Source organism: Tachysurus vachellii, chromosome 17 (assembly GCF_030014155.1).
Source record: "Tachysurus vachellii isolate PV-2020 chromosome 17, HZAU_Pvac_v1, whole genome shotgun sequence".
Lineage (NCBI taxonomy): Eukaryota > Metazoa > Chordata > Actinopteri > Siluriformes > Bagridae > Tachysurus > Tachysurus vachellii.
In genome coordinates this window covers 5,557,770-5,575,749 of record NC_083476.1, presented here as the reverse complement: position 1 = coordinate 5,575,749, position 17,980 = coordinate 5,557,770, and the positions used below count along the sequence as shown (strand labels likewise).

At 38.8% G+C, this 17,980-nt stretch overlaps 2 protein-coding genes across 3 annotated transcripts in view; one reads left to right on the top strand and one right to left on the bottom strand.

The window, feature by feature from the left end:
• Positions 1–2,087, bottom strand: part of niban2a (niban apoptosis regulator 2a) — a 41,136-nt gene extending 39,049 nt beyond the window's left edge. The window contains exons 1-2 of the mRNA XM_060891351.1: positions 2,046–2,087; positions 1,723–1,789 (exon numbers count right to left, since the gene is read on the bottom strand). Coding sequence (XP_060747334.1) covers positions 1,723–1,789; positions 2,046–2,078 — 100 coding nt within the window. The 5' untranslated portion in view covers positions 2,079–2,087. The remainder of the gene's footprint in view (positions 1–1,722; positions 1,790–2,045) is intronic.
• A 2,469-nt stretch (positions 2,088–4,556) lies between these two features.
• stxbp1a (syntaxin binding protein 1a) overlaps positions 4,557–17,980 on the top strand; it is a 32,041-nt gene continuing 18,617 nt past the window's right edge. The window contains exon 1 of one of the 2 annotated variants that reach the window (XR_009649784.1): positions 4,557–4,717. Coding sequence is in view for 1 of the 2 variants with exons in the window: in XM_060891211.1 (XP_060747194.1) it covers positions 4,681–4,717 (37 nt within the window). In the remaining variant the exon portion in view is untranslated. The remainder of the gene's footprint in view (positions 4,718–17,980) is intronic. The other variant, XM_060891211.1, reaches the window with a different exon arrangement.

Here is a 17,980-nt window from a genome sequence, read left to right as displayed (position 1 = left end):
TCTCACACACAGACAGACACTCACACACAGACAGACACTCACACACACACAGACAGACACTCACACACACACACAGACAGACACTCACACACACACAGACAGACACTCACACACACACAGACAGACACTCACACACACACAGACAGACACTCACACACACACAGACAGACACTCACACACACACAGACAGACACTCACACACACACAGACAGACACTCACACACACACACAGACACTCACACACACAGAATTTGCAATAAAACAACTCCACTTCACAGCAACCAACATCACTGACAAACTCTGATTTGTAAAACCTGAAGTTCTCGCCAATTTACCCCCCTCAGTCAAGATGCTCTCTAAAACATGTCTGTACAAGCAAAGGGATCAGACTGACACCTGGGAGACTCACCAGACCTTAAACACACCATAACAAATTGGGTGAAAATACGGGATGTTACGTTAACATCCGTTCCAGTTAGCACAAAGACATTTCAAACACACTTTATTCACTTTCTAATGTTTTAGTGCGTTATGTGCATTTTGAAGACATAAGAACTGTGGGATTATACAAGAAGTCGATCTTAATTCAGTCCCCAATATCACAGCTTTCGATGCACCAAGAATAACTGAATTTATGGGGCTGTCCAAATGGACATTTCTGATTTTACTACACTGTGTATAATTCATGCCCGAACCCAAGCTCCAACCTTCTGGATATTTTGAATATCGTGTTCCCTCATTCGAGTGCATGTAAATTTATTTGCCATTTACCATATCTATCTGCCGAAGGCTTTTATTCAAAAGGAGCGAACAAGTCAGGCAGAATTCAATTGCAGAATTTAAGCTAGTGCAAGAACAAGAGTGGGAGTAGCAACTAAACACAATAGCTGGATTAAGTGCTAGTATGCATGAGTGCTATACATATTAGCCACAAAACAAACAAACAAAAAAGTCCAGCTATAGTTTACAGCGTTATATAGAGTGTTATTCCACAATACACACAATGAACAGTAATAAAGTGGTATGATTAATTGTGAAGGCAGTTTATTCAAATCCATACATCCATAGGGAGGGGACATGATAACTGACTGTACAGCATTTAGCAGACAGGATTTATAACAGTACTGCAGATTAAACTCAAAGCTATCCCCTGAAAATTGTTTAAAATCTACATATTCAGAAATAACATTAGTAACAAGCAGTTTTTTTTAACTTAGTGCTAGAAAAGTGCTTTATCTTTTGCACCTTTATCTTTGAACCTTTGTGCATGTGGTGCAGCTTTAATGAGCTTTTAATGCTTCAGTGGTGTATTAGAAGCCCTTAAGGTCCAATTAGGCGCCTTTTCTACTCGTGTTTCCAGGTGAAAAATAAATCTTGACGTTATAAAACATTATTAAACTCTTGAATGTATGACAGCAGTAATGAAAATGACAAAAATGTAGTTTGGGATCTTTTTTCAGGGATTGCAGGAAATTAAGAGGAACACACACACACACACACATATACATATATATATATATATATATATATATATACATATATATATATATATATATATGTATATATATATATATATATATATATATATATATATATATATACACACACACACACACATATATATATATATATATATATATATAAAATTTCTTTATCTCTGAAGTCCCAGGTACTGAACAGCATCCAACTGAAAAGGTGTGTGTGTGCGCGTGCGTGTCTTACCTGTAATTATCTGTCTCCTTCCCTCGTCCAGGTGAGTAGAAACTATATCCCCCATGATGAAGATATTCTAAAACCAAAAAAAATTTAAAAAATAAAAGGGTTCCAGGGTCCGTGCAATAAGTTAAACGCTGGATAATTAGTGAAAAATGCTGAAAAACTTTAAAGCAATCTCCTCGGCCCCTTCCATTAGAACACACCAGACACTGCAATCTCAGTAAAGTTCCACAGGTGTGTGAGAGATGAAGTGCAATCGAAAGTAACAGGGGAATGAAAATGCAAAATTACAGCTGAGCTCATACACACTCCTATACACTCACACACACCCATTCAGTCACCAACACTGTCTTTCTTTCCATGAGAGTCCAGACGAGTCTAACGTGTTCAACAGGTTGCCAAATATTGTCCAAAACGTTTTGCTCTGATTTAACTCTTATTCACCATAAACTTTCAACTTTTAAGCAATTCTAGTTTTGACAACATTTAATAAACTCGCTCTCACAAAAGGATCTTCTGCAGTCCAAATTTGACCAGCAATCTTCCAGATTTTAATAATACAAATCTGGCAACAAGGGTTAACCTGTGGATTGCGGGTGGGCGTGGCTTAGGGGTTGCGGCTTGTGTACAAGACTGCTTTTGTATTTATTTGTATAAAGTTTGTGCTTTTATTATAGCAGCTGTCAAAACTGAACTACCTGCCAAAACAAGAAAGCTATAGTTAAAGCATAGCTGTTAAACGACATAAGAGCATTACATGGGATATCAAACACTGTTTTAATTGGTTTTAAAGATGAAGATTGTCTAAAAAAAGATTGTAGTCAATTAGGTGACACATTTCTATGTGTAATTAAGAAAATAAATAATAAAAAATGGCAGGAGGACGTGTTCTTGAAATAAGATACTGCCATCTGGTGGACAAATCTTGAAATTAAAATGCTATAATCCACTACAATATAATATGAAAATTTCATTCTAAAGAAAATAATATATATATACAAACACACATGTAAAAATATGAGATATGTGTGTGTGTACACACACACACACACACACACACACTCACACACACATTATATATATGTATAATGAGTGTGTGAGTGTGTGTGTGTGTGTGTGTGTGTGTGTGTTATATCCATCTAGGAAACTATCTAATCATCTTCATACAGTCCCACAAATATCTAGCTTTCGGATGACTACAGATTTGTTATTTTTTTTAATGGGACAGCAGTTTAGTGTGTAGAAAACCAGCCATCAGCATCGTAGGAGAAGCAGAACAGAGCAACAGTACTACCGTTATGGAAGGCCAAAAGTATCAAAAACACCTAAAAAAAAACACCTGACGTCTTCTTCACATGGTAACGAATGTATTCATGTCTGTTCACACACAACTTTTACATCACAGCTACAGAGGTCTAAATACAATTAAACAATTTAATAAGCTACTAATTATGCCTAATGAACAGTTCATATTCGCAGATTTAAATGTACAATTCTCAAAGATGTACTCTATATACATTTTTTAATTAATAAATAAGATTGCAGTGTGTAAATTCTGAAATTCTGCACAAAGCATATAATATAAAAGCATATATTATTAAAAAAAATATATTTTTTTCTCCTGCCTACCTAATCAAGCCAATCTAAAGAATCTGGAATAGACATTGCATGGAGAAGGAAAAAGAATGAGTCATAAAATAGATTACATTAATGTTTGTATTATCTGTGTAGCTAGTGAAATAATAAATAAACATCACCAAACAGCGGCCCCTTGACTCTTTATTATTGCACGTCATTAATGATTAGTTTCCTTCCTTATCAGAGAACAGTTACCAATCATGGAGGATGATGGTTCAAGGCACATGAAGCCAGCCAACAGTGTTAATGCAAATCTGTGCTACATTACAGCACAGTGCAACACACTTAAAGAAAAGTGCTGTCTGCAATCGTCAGCATATACGAGCTCACATACAACCACAACTGCAGGTGAATAGGTTGATTTTAAATGATCGTGTGTAGTTTGTAGTAACATTCCATATTACTACTTCTGACTAGCACCATGATGTGGGGCAAATCCACATTTTCTTTGTTTTGTTAATTTGCCTATAATCAAAATTACCCTTTGGAAAACTAACTTCTGGTCCAAAATGCTTGTTTGTGCTTTGATTGATTGTTTGACCTTTTGTCAATTAAAAGTCAATTTATAGACGCACTATTTCATGAACGCTGAAGATCCTAGAGACAAAGCATTGTGAACATAGGTGGGAATGGGCTCAAGGAAAAAAATAATTTGTCATAACCCAGCTGAGTTACACACTTAATCTTGCTATGGAAAAAGACTAATCTTTTCTAGTGTTCATTTAAGTATTCTTTTTACATCAAACATATTTTTTAAAACAAGCCATGCCATTGCTTTGCTTATCAGACACTAATCAGAGTGGAAGGCTTCAAAAAAAAATCTTTGAAGTCTGTGAAACCTTCCATTTTCTGACCTAACGTCTAGGCCTGCAACTTGTCGCTGATATGCTGAGCATCCTGAAGCTAAATCATTCATTCATAAATGCACATGATTGGATAAAACACAACAGAGGATCTGCAAAAAAAGAGCGCTGTAGTGAATGAATACTTTGCTGGGTCTGCATTAAAAACTGTGCTGTTCCACAAGACAGCCCTTGGGTCTATGAAATCTGTTTCTTTGTCCTGGTGGTAGTAAGTTGCACAAATTTTCACCACTTTGGCCTTCCATATGTCGGACAGCATCCTGTAGGGGAGGGGCGGCTGTGCGCTGACGTTTCCTACCGAGTCTCTGCAGTAAGCCGCTCTCTGAGGACCCTACACACACACACACACACACACACACGTATACACCCAGTCTCACACACAAACACAGCGGCGCAATAGAGAGCAGGAGAAGGGAGGAGAGGCAGAGAGAGGAATATATCGTTTGCGTTCAGCAAGAGCATCATGGCACCCATTGGATTAAAGGCGGTGGTCGGAGAAAGTAAGTGACATTTATTTCTTTATATATCTCTATGTGTATTTACAAACTAATACACACACACATATATAAAATTTTTAAATCAGATACGTTGTAGGTATTGCGGACTTCAGTGTCCTCTGTGGTCCTTCGTGCGCATTTTGGTAGCCGCTTCCATGGATGCTGTTAAATAGTGTGTGGTTTGGATCATGGAAGCTGAAATATTTTACTGTTATCATGGAAATCAGGACGCAAACAAAGACAATCTGTGTTTTTTTTTTTTAAATATATATATATATCTTAATAAAACAAAACCAACAGTAGGTATAGATTGTACAGAAAAAGGCGAGAAACGCCCGTATTTTTAATGGACCTTTACGCACGAATGATGCGGCGTTTCCTTATAGCCCTGTAACTATTAAATAAAATATTGTCTTTTCAGATCAAATATAGTAGATCCAAGACTACTGATATCATCGTGATTGCGATGCAGGGATGCAGTAAATGATTAACATTTAGATTTCAGCCTCACCCTTGAAATAAAGTCAGGGGTAGAGATAGGGTTTGATCACTACTGTGATATGGCCCATGGCATATAGCCTCTGCACTGAACACATCACATGGCGTGAAATTTGCACATTTATAATCGATCTCCTTTTTTTTCCTCCATCCCCCGGATGCTTATGATAAATGGCGGAGCGGTGCAGGTGGTGATGGGAGCGCAAAGCACCAAATGCGCATCTCTCTGATTCCTGCTCTTTCCGCTCGCTTTATTTATCCGTCCTGCATCATACAGTGATGAATTTGCGGGTTTCATTCAGAAATAATGTAACACACCGTCGATGAGGCCATTTCCTCATATCAACCATGACACTAAGCTTCCATTTAAAGCAAGCATCCTTTACAGAAAAGAAAGAATATGCCTTTTACCCTTCCCTTGGAACCCGAGGCCTCGGAGTTGCACTCATCATCCTTTATAAATATTCTATATCATGTACTGTACTGAGAGATCAGCTCAGACCAGACTGACCTATCATAGACATCTTCACATTTCAAATGCAAGTCAGCTTGGCTTTGCGTATTGGCATATGTTCATTACATACTCAGCAGTAAATTATGTACTAACCCTGAAGCCCTTTATTATTCTGAACGCAGTCCCTGGGATGTACACATGCTGATTATTTAGCTACGATGGTTATAACGGGTTATAAACTGTACAGTCATAGACATCACGGATGTGGAGTCTGCTTTTGGTTATACAGTGAATCGGTTTGATTGAAATGCGTTGCTGTTTTCCGCAGTGCTCACCTCCACGCCTTTATTACGGTTGTGCGTTAGATGAATGTGTTTAATGTTCATAGTGATCGTGGCGGTGCGTTATTTTCTCTTGAGTCCAATTTATTTCACGCGCTACAAACGTCGCCTGTCTAAATAAATAAATAAACAAACAAACAAACAAGTAAAAACAAAAAATAAATAAACAAACAAGTAAATAAATTAAAAATAACCACATAATTAAATAACAAACAAACAAACAAATGAATGAATGAATGAATGAATAAATAAATAAATATAAATAACCACATAATTAAAAAACAAACAAATAAACACATTTTTAAAACACATAATTAGATAATAAACAAACAAACAAAAAAATAAATAAATAAGGACGATTTTTGAAAACGCATCGGTTCCTTTTTTGAGTGAACATGCAAGAATCGATTCTCATGCACGAGCAGAATCAGAGGGGGTTTCCACCTAAGAACAGAACAAGCAGTCTTGCTAAAGCCAAAGCATCCTTTTTACACCATCTGTGTGTCCCTGTGTGTGTGTTTAATGACCGTGGAATGGGACCATCCATACATATATTCTACACACTGCAGACAATTTAGAGGACTGGGGGAGGAAACCAGAGTACATGGAGGAAACACCTGAAGCATGGGGAGAAAAAGCAAACTAAGGAATTGACCACAGAGGTGTTATGTGACTGGAAGTGCTGGCTCTGATCGACTGAATGAGACTTATAATAAAATAAGTCTTATAATAAAAAAAATCAGTTTTTTTTAACACCAGTATGACTGTTCAGGACATGGGGTAGATCTGTTGTTTTGGAGGACATTATAGTAACGTAAGAGTGTGACGTTGTAATGAAAGAGTATGATGAACAATACGTTAGAATAGGTTTGAAAATAATTTTTTAGTGTCAAATGTGGATCCAAGATGCTATCTCTACCATCTCAGCACCTGCAGTTGCCTGATTAATGGGGAGTAAAGTTGAGAACAGAAGACGGGTAGGGGTGCCGTTACTTTTGTCTTGGAGAAATTTTAGATAATTATGTCAAAATGTTGATTCCTGAGTTGAGGCTTTTGAATTGTAGATTCATTTTTTAAAAGATTAAACAGGCATGACACCCCAAGGCTAATTTACTGTGAAATATTGGATACTTCAATGGGCCAAGGCTACCAGGCGCTGCTGCTGGATAAGAAAAAAAATGTAAAAATGGCAGATTTTGAACATTAAAAAAAATTACTGTATTATGCAGAATTGCATTACATATATTTGACATCATGGTTGGATTTAAAGGAGGAAGACATTTTATATTGTGTCTCATGATATGTGGCGATGTGAGACATTGAGTATCTTTCATCCAAGAGCTTAGCTAGAGCTTCGTAGCTGGCAAAGAAAAGATTCAACATGGTAGCTAATGTACAGCATGCTAATAATGTATGGTGAGCTAGTTTGCTAGTTAAGTGCATTAATACAGAGAAAGCCCGTTGTTGGTCAGTGTTTTGGTTATGAAATATGGTGCTTTGTCCTTGCATCATGTTTTGGTAAACGTCCTAATTTCTCTTGATATGTTTATGTCTACAAAGTGGACGCATTTCAGTGTTTTCACAAACCCGTGTGTTCATGTGTAAAGTTCAGCAGGTGGGGTGGTTAGTTACACACATTGCTGTGAAATGCCTTACTTTTAGATTTCTTCTACTTTCTAAATTTAGATTAGATTACTTCATGTCCTGATACAGTTTGACTCAAAAGGTGTTATTGGGAAAGTCAGTAAGTCCTAGGGTTTTTTGTTTTCTGATTCTTGTACCTTCTTGTATATCTCAGATCTGCTCGTCCTAGATCTCCCTGCTACTGAATCCTCCACACCTAATTTGTTCACATTCCTTTTAATGACATCTAAATGCTGTAAATTTATAATAGAAATGTAAATGAATTGGAATACAACTAAAGTGTTACTATGTACAGTCAAAAACCACCAAAGTTTGGGATTGGGATGATTTTAAAGATACACACAAAGCTTTAGTGTCCTTGGAGACTTCCTTTCACAACATTGGAAAATTTATACTCGTAAATATGATTTTTTTGTTTTTGTTTTGCCCCTGACTGCCAGGACAGTGGAATCTAAAAAACTGAATTTAATTAAGAATTTGTCACGTTGGTCAATGATTTCAGCTTATTTCCAACACATTATCAAACATTTACTGCATTTTAGGAGACGCCCTTATCCAGAGCGACTTACCTCATTTTTAGGTACCTCATTTTTATACAACTGAGCAATTGAGGGTTAAGGGCCTTGCTCAGGGGCCCAGCAGTGGCAGCTTGGTGGACGTAGGAATTGAACTCACAACCTTCTGATTGGTAGCCCAACACCTTAACCACTCGGCTACCACATCCCCCTTTTCACACTATATCTGAACACATTTCTGTATCTTATTGCATCATTATTAAACTGCAATACCTTGTTCTTACATTGGCGTCTGCATTACATTCAGATTTGACCCCGAGATGTATGTAAGGGGTTCTTTCTACAACTTCACTGAAGAGTGTAGCTTTTGGTATATGATAACTTTAAAAGCATTTTATTTCTTGCTTCAAACTGAGTACCACTGAATTGATTTGGAGTTTCTGATTGGTCAAAGACACGATTCACAGAAGGAAGAGTCAATACAGTTAAAAACAACAGCTATATGCCCCTCAAATTTGTTTCACTTGGTTTACATTTAGACCTTCATGCTGCACTGCAATGTAAAACAAATTTATCCAGAAACTGTGTGCTTCCTTGTTTAGGATAGTTCTTGTATCGTTTGGTTCCACAAAAGGTACCAGAACTTTGCAAGGTGACAGCCCTGAAGCAGGTGCCATTTTAAACAGTGACGTGTCAATTCCACATAACTCCTTTAATGTGCCTTTGATTATGTAATCAGATTGTAATTCATGTAATTCAGATTATGTTGTGTTAGCATTGAACGTGTTCCGTTTAGCACAGCGCTGGAGCAATAATTAATTTCCCTGCAGGATCTCTGAGGAATACATTACCCAGAATTCATTGTGTGCAAACAGATTGCATTTCTATGAAATCAGCACAGAGAGCCCACAGAAAAGATACATCAAATAAACTGATAACTGATAAGAGCACTGAGAGACATGGATGTGTCCAAGAGTTGCAGGCTTCATGTTATTAATAGATATAGTATGTTGAATTCTCCAATCTGCTTGGTCTGAAGTGAATTATTCTATTTCAGCAGCTGTACAGTAGTTTTGCAAGGTTTATATAAATTTAGGTAGGCCAGACTATTAATTGCATGCATTTGCTTGTTTAACTGCATGCATTTGCAGACTATTAACTGCATGCATTTGCTTGTTTGTCATAATTTTTTACATGACTATAATTTCTGAAAATACATTATTCAGCAAGTGGGAATCTTAGTTGTCGTTGTTGCTCTTCGCCAGACAAGACAAGAAGGCTACTGTAACACAAGTAAGGATATGGTAGCTTAGTGGTTAAGGTGTTCGACTACTGATCGGAAGGTCATGAGTTAAAATTACATGGCCACCAAGCTGCTGGGCCTCTGAGCCTAAATAGCTCAGCTGTATAAATGTAAGTCACTCTGGGTAAGGGTGTCTGCCAAATGCCATAAATGAAATGACAACCATGAGCAGAAAAGCATCTCAGAGCACATAATGCCCCAAAGCTTGAGGTGGATGTGCAGAAGACCACACTGAGTTTTCTGTCTTGTAAACTCCCTCAAAACTGTGGCTTCTTTGGTTGGCTCTTTGATAGCCACCTTGCATGCACAGAGTTTGTATGTTCTTTCCATGCTTCGTGTTTCTTCCGGTACTTTGGGGATTCTCTTTCAGTTCAAAGACATTGTAGGGTGATTGGGACCTTTAAAATTGCCTGTATAGGGTGAATGTGTGTGTGTGCCATATGATGGGTTGGCACCCTGTCCCATCTTGTGCCCTGAGTCCCCTGGAACAGACTCCATGTTGGTTGGATGGATGGATTGAAAATCCTGCCAAATTAAATTTAAATGAAACCTGTTATATCAGTTTAAATTTGAAGATGTATACATATATTCATAATAGCCCTTCATGTCCTGAAACAATTTGAGTCAAAAGGTGTGTGTTTCCTCACAGGAACCTTGTAAGGAACCCAGAAATATTAGAAATATTAGAACCACAGAAATATTAGCTGCTACCAGAAGAGAGTATAGTTTCTAGACTGTGACTCTTTTTATTTCTTGCTCCTGCAAGTTGGTGGGTCCCCGGTGGACTAGAGGTTAGGCTTCAGTCTTCTCAACACCGTGGCCTGAGTTTGATTTGCAGCCAAGGAACCAGCCTCAGGCACTAGGGTTGCACAAGACACAATACAGCGCACTCAGAGTGCCAATCCCAAGCACAAGTAAATTGATTAAATACATTAAATACATGGACACGTGATCGGCCATGGTAACCCCTAATAGAAGCAATTGAAAGAAACAACAGTGTTTTGGCAGACCAGGAACTACTGCGGCATGGTGGCTTGGCATGCTGAAGAACAATAATTGGTCAAACAAAAGCTTAAAAGAATAAACAATTTTTTTAAACGTTGTTTGTCTACGATCACTGAAGTTTGTATTAGAGGTGATGCCACATAGCTGCCAACGTGAAACTTTCCAAACATACAATATTTCCAAACATCACTGGAATGGTTTTTGTTCTTTTTGGAAAAAAATATTTAAAATCTGGAATTGTGTGGACATCAAGTACTGTATAACAACACCCAATAAGGTTAACACAATGTTTGTACAACAAACCAAACAACAATCATCATTGAATTCAGCATCATATTTTGTAATATTCCCTGAGCCTGTGTTCTGTTGTGCAATTCCCAAACCAGGAAATTGTACATGATTCTAATTTAGGAGAAATCTTTACTTCTCATGTATATCTTAATGTAGAGGAAGTGGGTTTTCACATAGATGCTTCTACGCTGGTAAAAAGATGTGAATAATGACTCAGCATGCTACCAAAGCCTAGCTCACTGAGTGTGTTTGTGTGTGTGTTTGTGCGTGAGTGTTCTGTCCTTGGACTCTATAGGGCTAATTTGGGCTTCTTCTGTCATATCCCTCTCATTGCTTCTCAAGGGCAGCGTTGCACAACCATAACAGGACAGTATCTCACACCAGAGCATACACTACAGTGGATACACCTTAAACCAATTACCTAGAATATAACCTTCATATATATCACAGCAGGTCATCAGCAGGATTTACTGTCTGCCTGCTATGCAGCGATACAGGATGTATAAACATACAAGCAGCCGTCGGAGCCGGATTTCGATGCAGCTGGTTTTGTATTAAACTGAAAACAGCGTGTGATTTTATTATTTATTTTATAAAATTTCCAGAAAATTCCAGACATTTTCAGAAAATACGTGTTGTATATCCACTGTTAGGCACGAATATGGTTCTTCAAATAGCAACAGAGGTGTCTTACCTTGGAGAGCTTAATAGTGGATATATAGCGCATATTTTTTATACGTCTCCTCAGTGATCAAACTCCTTGATCTGGACAGAAAAAACTATGAAAAGAGGCTTTTGTATATTGATGTCTTGACTACTGTAATGCTTTGCTGGCTGGAGTTCCTAAAGCTACCCTAAGTAAATTATAGTTGGTACAAAATTCAGCTGCTAGAATTTTGACTAGGACCAGTACAAGGGAGCACATCACACCTATCCTGGAAAAATTGCACTGGCTTCCTGTTAGTTTTTGTATTGATTTTAAAATTCTCATGCTCACTTATAAGGCCTTGGACAATTTGGCCCCTCAATACCTGTGTGAGCTGTTAAGCCCCTACATACCTACACATGCTCTTCACTCTTCTGAAACTGGTCTTCTAACTGCCCAAACAACACGGCTAAAAACTACTGTATGGGTGATCGGGCTTTTTCTTCCTTGGCTCCCAGATTGTGGAATTCCATGCCCTCAGAGATTAGGAATGCAGAATCCCTGGGTGTTTTTAAATCCCATCTTAAAACGTACTTTTTTAGGGTAGCTTTTATGTGACTTGTTTGTTTGTTATTTATTGGCTCTTTATTTTTTCTATTGTTAGTTTTAGTGTCTGTAATATTATGCGTATCTTTTACTTTCATCTTTTATGTCAAGCGCTGGGGGGCACGGTGGCTTAGTGGTTAGCACGTTTGCCTCACACCTCCAGGGTTGGGGGTTCGAGTCCCGCCTCCGCCTTGTGTGTGTGGAGTTTGCATGTTCTCCCCGTGCCTCGGGGGGTTTCCTCCGGGTACTCCGGTTTCCTCCCCCGGTCCAAAGACATGCATGGTAGGTTGATTGGCATCTCTGGAAAATTGTCCGTAGTGTGTGATTGCGTGAGTGAATGAGAGTGTGTGTGTGCCCTGCGATGGGTTGGCACTCCGTCCAGGGTGTATCCTGCCTTGATGCCCAATGACGCCTGAGATAGGCGTACAGGCTCAGGCTCCCCGTGATCCGAGGTGGTTCGGATAAGTGGTAGAAAATGAATGAATGAATGTCAAGCGCTTTGAGAAGCTACTTTTAAAGGTTTATTATTATTATTATTATTATTATTATCATTATTATTATTATTATAAGTTTCTAGCAGGTTGTATTTTCTATGAGCCTGGATGTTCGCATCTATGTAAATTAAGGCTATTAAACATACCTTTAGCTGCCATTACAGTGGCTCCATTAATCAGCCTGCAGGATCTTGCTTTTCTTAATGAATTTTTTTCTGTTCTTGCCAAGAATATGGATGACTGCCTTTTTTTAAGCATCCTTTTTTTTTTTATTTCGGGAGGTGTTTAATATCTGGTTGATAGCCTTTGTGTTTGATGTGATTAAAATAATCTGCCAGTGCTGAGGTAAAAAAAAAAAAATAAAAAATACTCCATGGCTGATCCAAGAGGAAACTAAATCACAGAGTAGCATGTATAAAATACGAAAATACCCCAGGACCCCATGTAAAGTGAATCCTTTTTAAAAAGGGCTCACATACTATATGAACAGAAAACTTTGTTCTATTCTGTTAAGATTTTCTCTTTTCACAGAGATGCTAACATCAAGGCTATAGTTTAGCTGTAATATTTAATATATTTGACCCATTGGAACAACAAGATGGCCCTCCTGCATCCACCAAGAACGAGCCATGGACAGTTCTGAATAAGTCACTGTATCTCTATCTGATCTCTGAAGCTGTTTCTTGTATTATTTACCTTTGTACTGTGGTTCGTACATTGCCAGATCTTGCATGGTTTTTTTTATTTGGATTTGGATGCCATTCGTGACAAATACAGGAAACAGGAAACCTGAATATTTTATACACTGTTAGTCCTTTCTTGGCTAAAGCAGCAGTCAGAACAAACGTGAATTAAAATACATTTTCTTGAAGGTGGGATGTTAAAGACATGCATTTGCTACTGGTCCTGGTATCTAGTGATACAAAATACAATGTAAGTTTATACAATGTTCATTTATGCAGATACAATGCAGTTCATTAACATGTAAAAGAACCCTAAAGGATTCTGGGGTGAAGTTCTGTTGCTACTCGTTGCCTATGAGGATTTTCTTAATAGTTGCCATTACTGCTTCTGGGAATTGCTTGAGACTCGACCTGCCTATGGACCGTCAAGAACAGACTGAGTTAGTGGTCTGCATATTTGCCTTGCACCTCTGGAATTGTTTTTGAGTGGAGCTTCTGTTCTGTTTTCTCCCTATGCTTTAAGGGTTTCCTCTAGGTACCTAGTTTGCGCCCCAGTCCAAAGTCATGTGCTAGACTTAATGGCCTCCCGCCTTGTGTCCAGAGTCTCTTGGTATAGGGTCCGCACTGTTCTATCCTGTCATGTCCCCTTTCCCCTTCCCTAATTGCTGGGGTTTGTTATATGACGTTGGGCAGTGTACACATTCACAAGAAAAACACAGCCTTACTTGTGAGACATCTTCTCCTATTTTGTGATTATCAGAAGATTTGTGTATCATCTCTTCTGATCAAATTGACAACACAAGCCACAAATTACCACAAGTAACTCTTCAGCTCTACAGAATAAATAGCTGGCTGTCTTTTTAAGAAGACAGACATGAAATCCTCTGAGCGAAAGTGGGTCGTGAAATCAGATTCAAGAGCCCTGAAGGAGTGAGTGAGTGACTGAGTGACCAAGTAGGGGGTTAAATCTCCAGTCCTGTGTGAGACAGTGGAATATGAACAGGAGAGATCAGTGTCATACTGTCGTACTGCAGTTATTTCACCCAGCAAATTGAACGACAGAGCAAAGCAACTTAGGGATGCAGGTTCTGCATAGATGTTCATTCATGCGGGATATCAGTCTGAGTCATATGTGCTGTATTTCATTACAATGTGACAGGTTGAACAGAGGGAGTGATATATCTGTGGGCACACAATAGCGTAAAGGGGTTGCTGGGAGAGCTGTTTTGTGTTTGTGTGTGATAGCGAGAGAGAGAGAGAGAGAGAGAGAGAGAGAGAGAGTGGGTGGTGGTGAGAGAAGCAGTAAGACAGCTGGATGATGTGATAACATCTGCACCTCTCTCTTAATGCTAGGTAAGATCTAGATACTAGAGAAAGTGAGTCAGGTTGCAGCTCGCCGTGTTAATGCTGACTAAAATGTGCAGACAACATTACGTAATTACGCAGAGGTGTATTCTGAGAGCTCCAACATCTCACGCGTGAGCTACTTCCTGTCCACTCGGAGCTTTGTGTTTGCACAGGTCTCTCCTTTGAAAACCCACGTTTGTTCAGTCTGTGATGTTTTGCATTGTACTGCTGCACAGAACAGGAAGAACTCCTACAGATGAAGACCGGCCCCCAAAAGCTGTTCATTCAATCCATCCTGAGCATGCTGACCCATGCTGATCTCCATTCTCTCTCTCTCTCTCTCTCTCTCTCTCTGGGTCTCTTTCTCTCCTTCTCTCTCTCTCTCTCTCTCTCTCTCTCTCTCTCTCTCTCTCTCTCTCTCTATCTCTCTCACCCCCCTCTCTCCCTCTCTCTCTGGGTCTCTTTCTCTCCTTATTTCTCTCTCTCTCTCTCTCTCTCTCTCTCTCTCTCTCTCTCTCTCTCTCTCTCACCCCCCCTCTCCCTCTCTTTCTCTCCTTATTTCTCTCTCTCTCTCTCTCTCTCTCTCTCTCTCTCTCTCTCTCTCTCTCTCTCTCTCTCTCTCTCTCTCCCTCTCTTTCTCTGTGTCTATTTCTCCCTCTCACATGCTCACCCCACCCCTCTTCTGGCTTTCTGCTGTTTGACTCCAGGGTAATCTCTTTTCCTTTGCTTACACATCTATTAAGAGTTCAGAGGAAAAACAAAGGGTATTGAAGTCTGCTTTCACACTAAGCATTTAAAAAACATTGTAATCCCTTAGGAAATGACTACAAGGAGGGAGGAATGTGGGATTTTTGTAACCGACTCATAAACAAGAGAGAGAGAGTTAGTGGGTGGAACTGTTTTATATGCACTGTAATTTAAAGTTCAGCACAGACACATTGCACAATTAGAAATATTTCCTTTATAGTCTTTTATACCAGGAAAAAAATCTCCAGTAGCTGTTTGTATCTCACATGCATGATACACTTGAAAAGCAGAGTAACCTGGAGCTGATGTCTGAGGCCGTAATTCAGACACTGAGACACGTACACACAGGATGACGAATAGATGAGACAAACAAAACAGCACGTCGTGATGTGATGCTTCTTTTTTTTGTAGTACGCAGCTGACACGGTAATATGAGAACACGCCTTTTTAACACACAATACACAAGTCTTTTCAAACATGTTTATACAGCGAGGCCTTTCACTTCGACAGGAGATCACGGGGCGTGACGTTTCAAATAATAGGATGTGTAGATTGATCACTAGCTCATTATTTCATTGGCAGGAAAATAGCCTCCTTTCACACAAACCAGTGGAATAAACCTGGCTTCTACATCAACAGCTATAATCTGCGTGCAGCAAGCTGTAGGGCTTAACTTCGTCTCACTGCACTGTGTCAAAGAGCCTGAGATTATTTATTGTAACACTGCAGCTGGACGGTCAGTGCAGTAATCAGGCTAATTGTGGCTCCGGCATCTAAACACGACTCGGTTAAATCCCGGACTCACAGGATTACAAGAGAATATAAGAGCAAATTACACATAGAGACAAAGCAAAGACAAAGATCAGAAGTGGAATCAGCTACTTGTCCTATGACCTTGTCCAGTGACACTATCTCAGGCTGATGATGAAGATAGCACGCCTTTCCCAATTTATATAACGCTGCCTTTTTAATGTCCTTGAGCTTTCAGATCTCAGCTTTTCCTCTTCTAGGCTGCAGCGTCGCCAGACACGTACATCGAGCGTGACGCCTAAAGCGATGGCACTGAATGATTTTCCATTTTTAGCAACACGAGGCTGGCGTGGCTTTCCGATTAATTTCTAAATGCCAGGTTTTAAATGGCATGAAAATATTCCTCGTACAGACAACAATAAAGAGTTATGTAGCATGTAAGAAGATTACTGAGAAGCTTTTACTGAATATTAATTAGGAATAAATCAACAATTATTTGTATTGTGCTTTTAACAATAGATATTGACACAAAGATCAAACTCCTTGAGATGATATGAGGATGAAAGAGACCCTTGGGAGGAACCAGCTTCAAGAGGGATTGAGGTTTTTTTTGAGTTACTGTGTACTATATGGTCAAAAAGTGCAAAATTATGTAACCAGGAAATCCATTAAAATTTTAACATGATGTTTATTTTTTTAAATTATCAGCTGTTCGCTGATGAAGACTTGAGAACAAAACTGTTTATATTAATCCCAGCCTAAAGACATCTTCATGGTTTCTAAGTGGTACCATCCACATCAATCCTGTGTATCTCCAGGCTGGTCCATCGGGGCCATCGTGAGCAGCAGTGATTCGATTTATTTATTATAAGAGATTAATAAAATAAAAAAGCCCAAATTTGTAGGTTGCATGAACACTCCCTCCTCTGGGGCTTAGTAGAAACATCATTAGCTGCAAACAGCTGGAGATTTTTTACCATATGTCTCTATCAGCTTTAAACATCTGGAGCTTAATGCATCATCTAACTAAGCTGAATTTTTAATTCAAGAACATTCAGAATATCTTCCTTTAATCTCTCATTCATGCCTAAGAGCCTTATAATAGTAAGGTAATTGTCATGATTAACATCATAAATACAAGGTTATGATTAAAGTCAGAACCCTGATCATGTACTCTGATTATTTTTTAATATTACGTTGCTAATGCTTAGGATTCTAACACTGTATTGATTGTTACACCAAGCAGTGCTGTGAAAGTGAGAGAGTGAAAGTGGAGTAAAAGTGAGAGCGAACAAAGAAAGTGTGAGAGAGTGAGGGAGAGACAGAGGAAGAGCGAGAGAACAAGACAGTGAGAGAGAGACAGAGGAAGAGTGAGAGAGCAAGAAAGAGAGTGAGAGAGACGGAGACAGAGTGAGAGAGAGAGTTAAAGAGAGACAGAGGAAGAGCGAGACAGAGACAGCAAGAGGGTACGAGAGAGACAGCAAGAAAGTGAGAAAGTGTGAGAGAGAGAAGGAGCGAGAAAGTGCGAGAGAGACTGAAAAGTTTAGCTGTAAACGTATCTTGCTTACTTTTACATTTAATGCATGTGGTCGATGATATTTTCAGGAACCGAATTCAAAACAAAGGAGTCAAAACAAAAATGTTTCGTTTTTTAAAGAAATATTAAAAAAAATTTGCAATACAACTTTCAGTTCTTTTGTGCTTTCTTTCAAATGGAAATCTGCTTAAATTGGCGAAATTGAAAGCACAGAATTCTTATTTTAAACTCTTATAAATGGAGACACACACCTAAGAACTTTCTATAATAGCTGTACTCATGTTTGATGCATGTGACAGCATTGACTGAAGTGTGTGTGAATGTGTTGTGATGCTTCACACGATGCTTCTTGGTCCAAATCTGTGTACAAGCTGCAGCAATTTTAAAAAATTCCTTAAAAAGTCA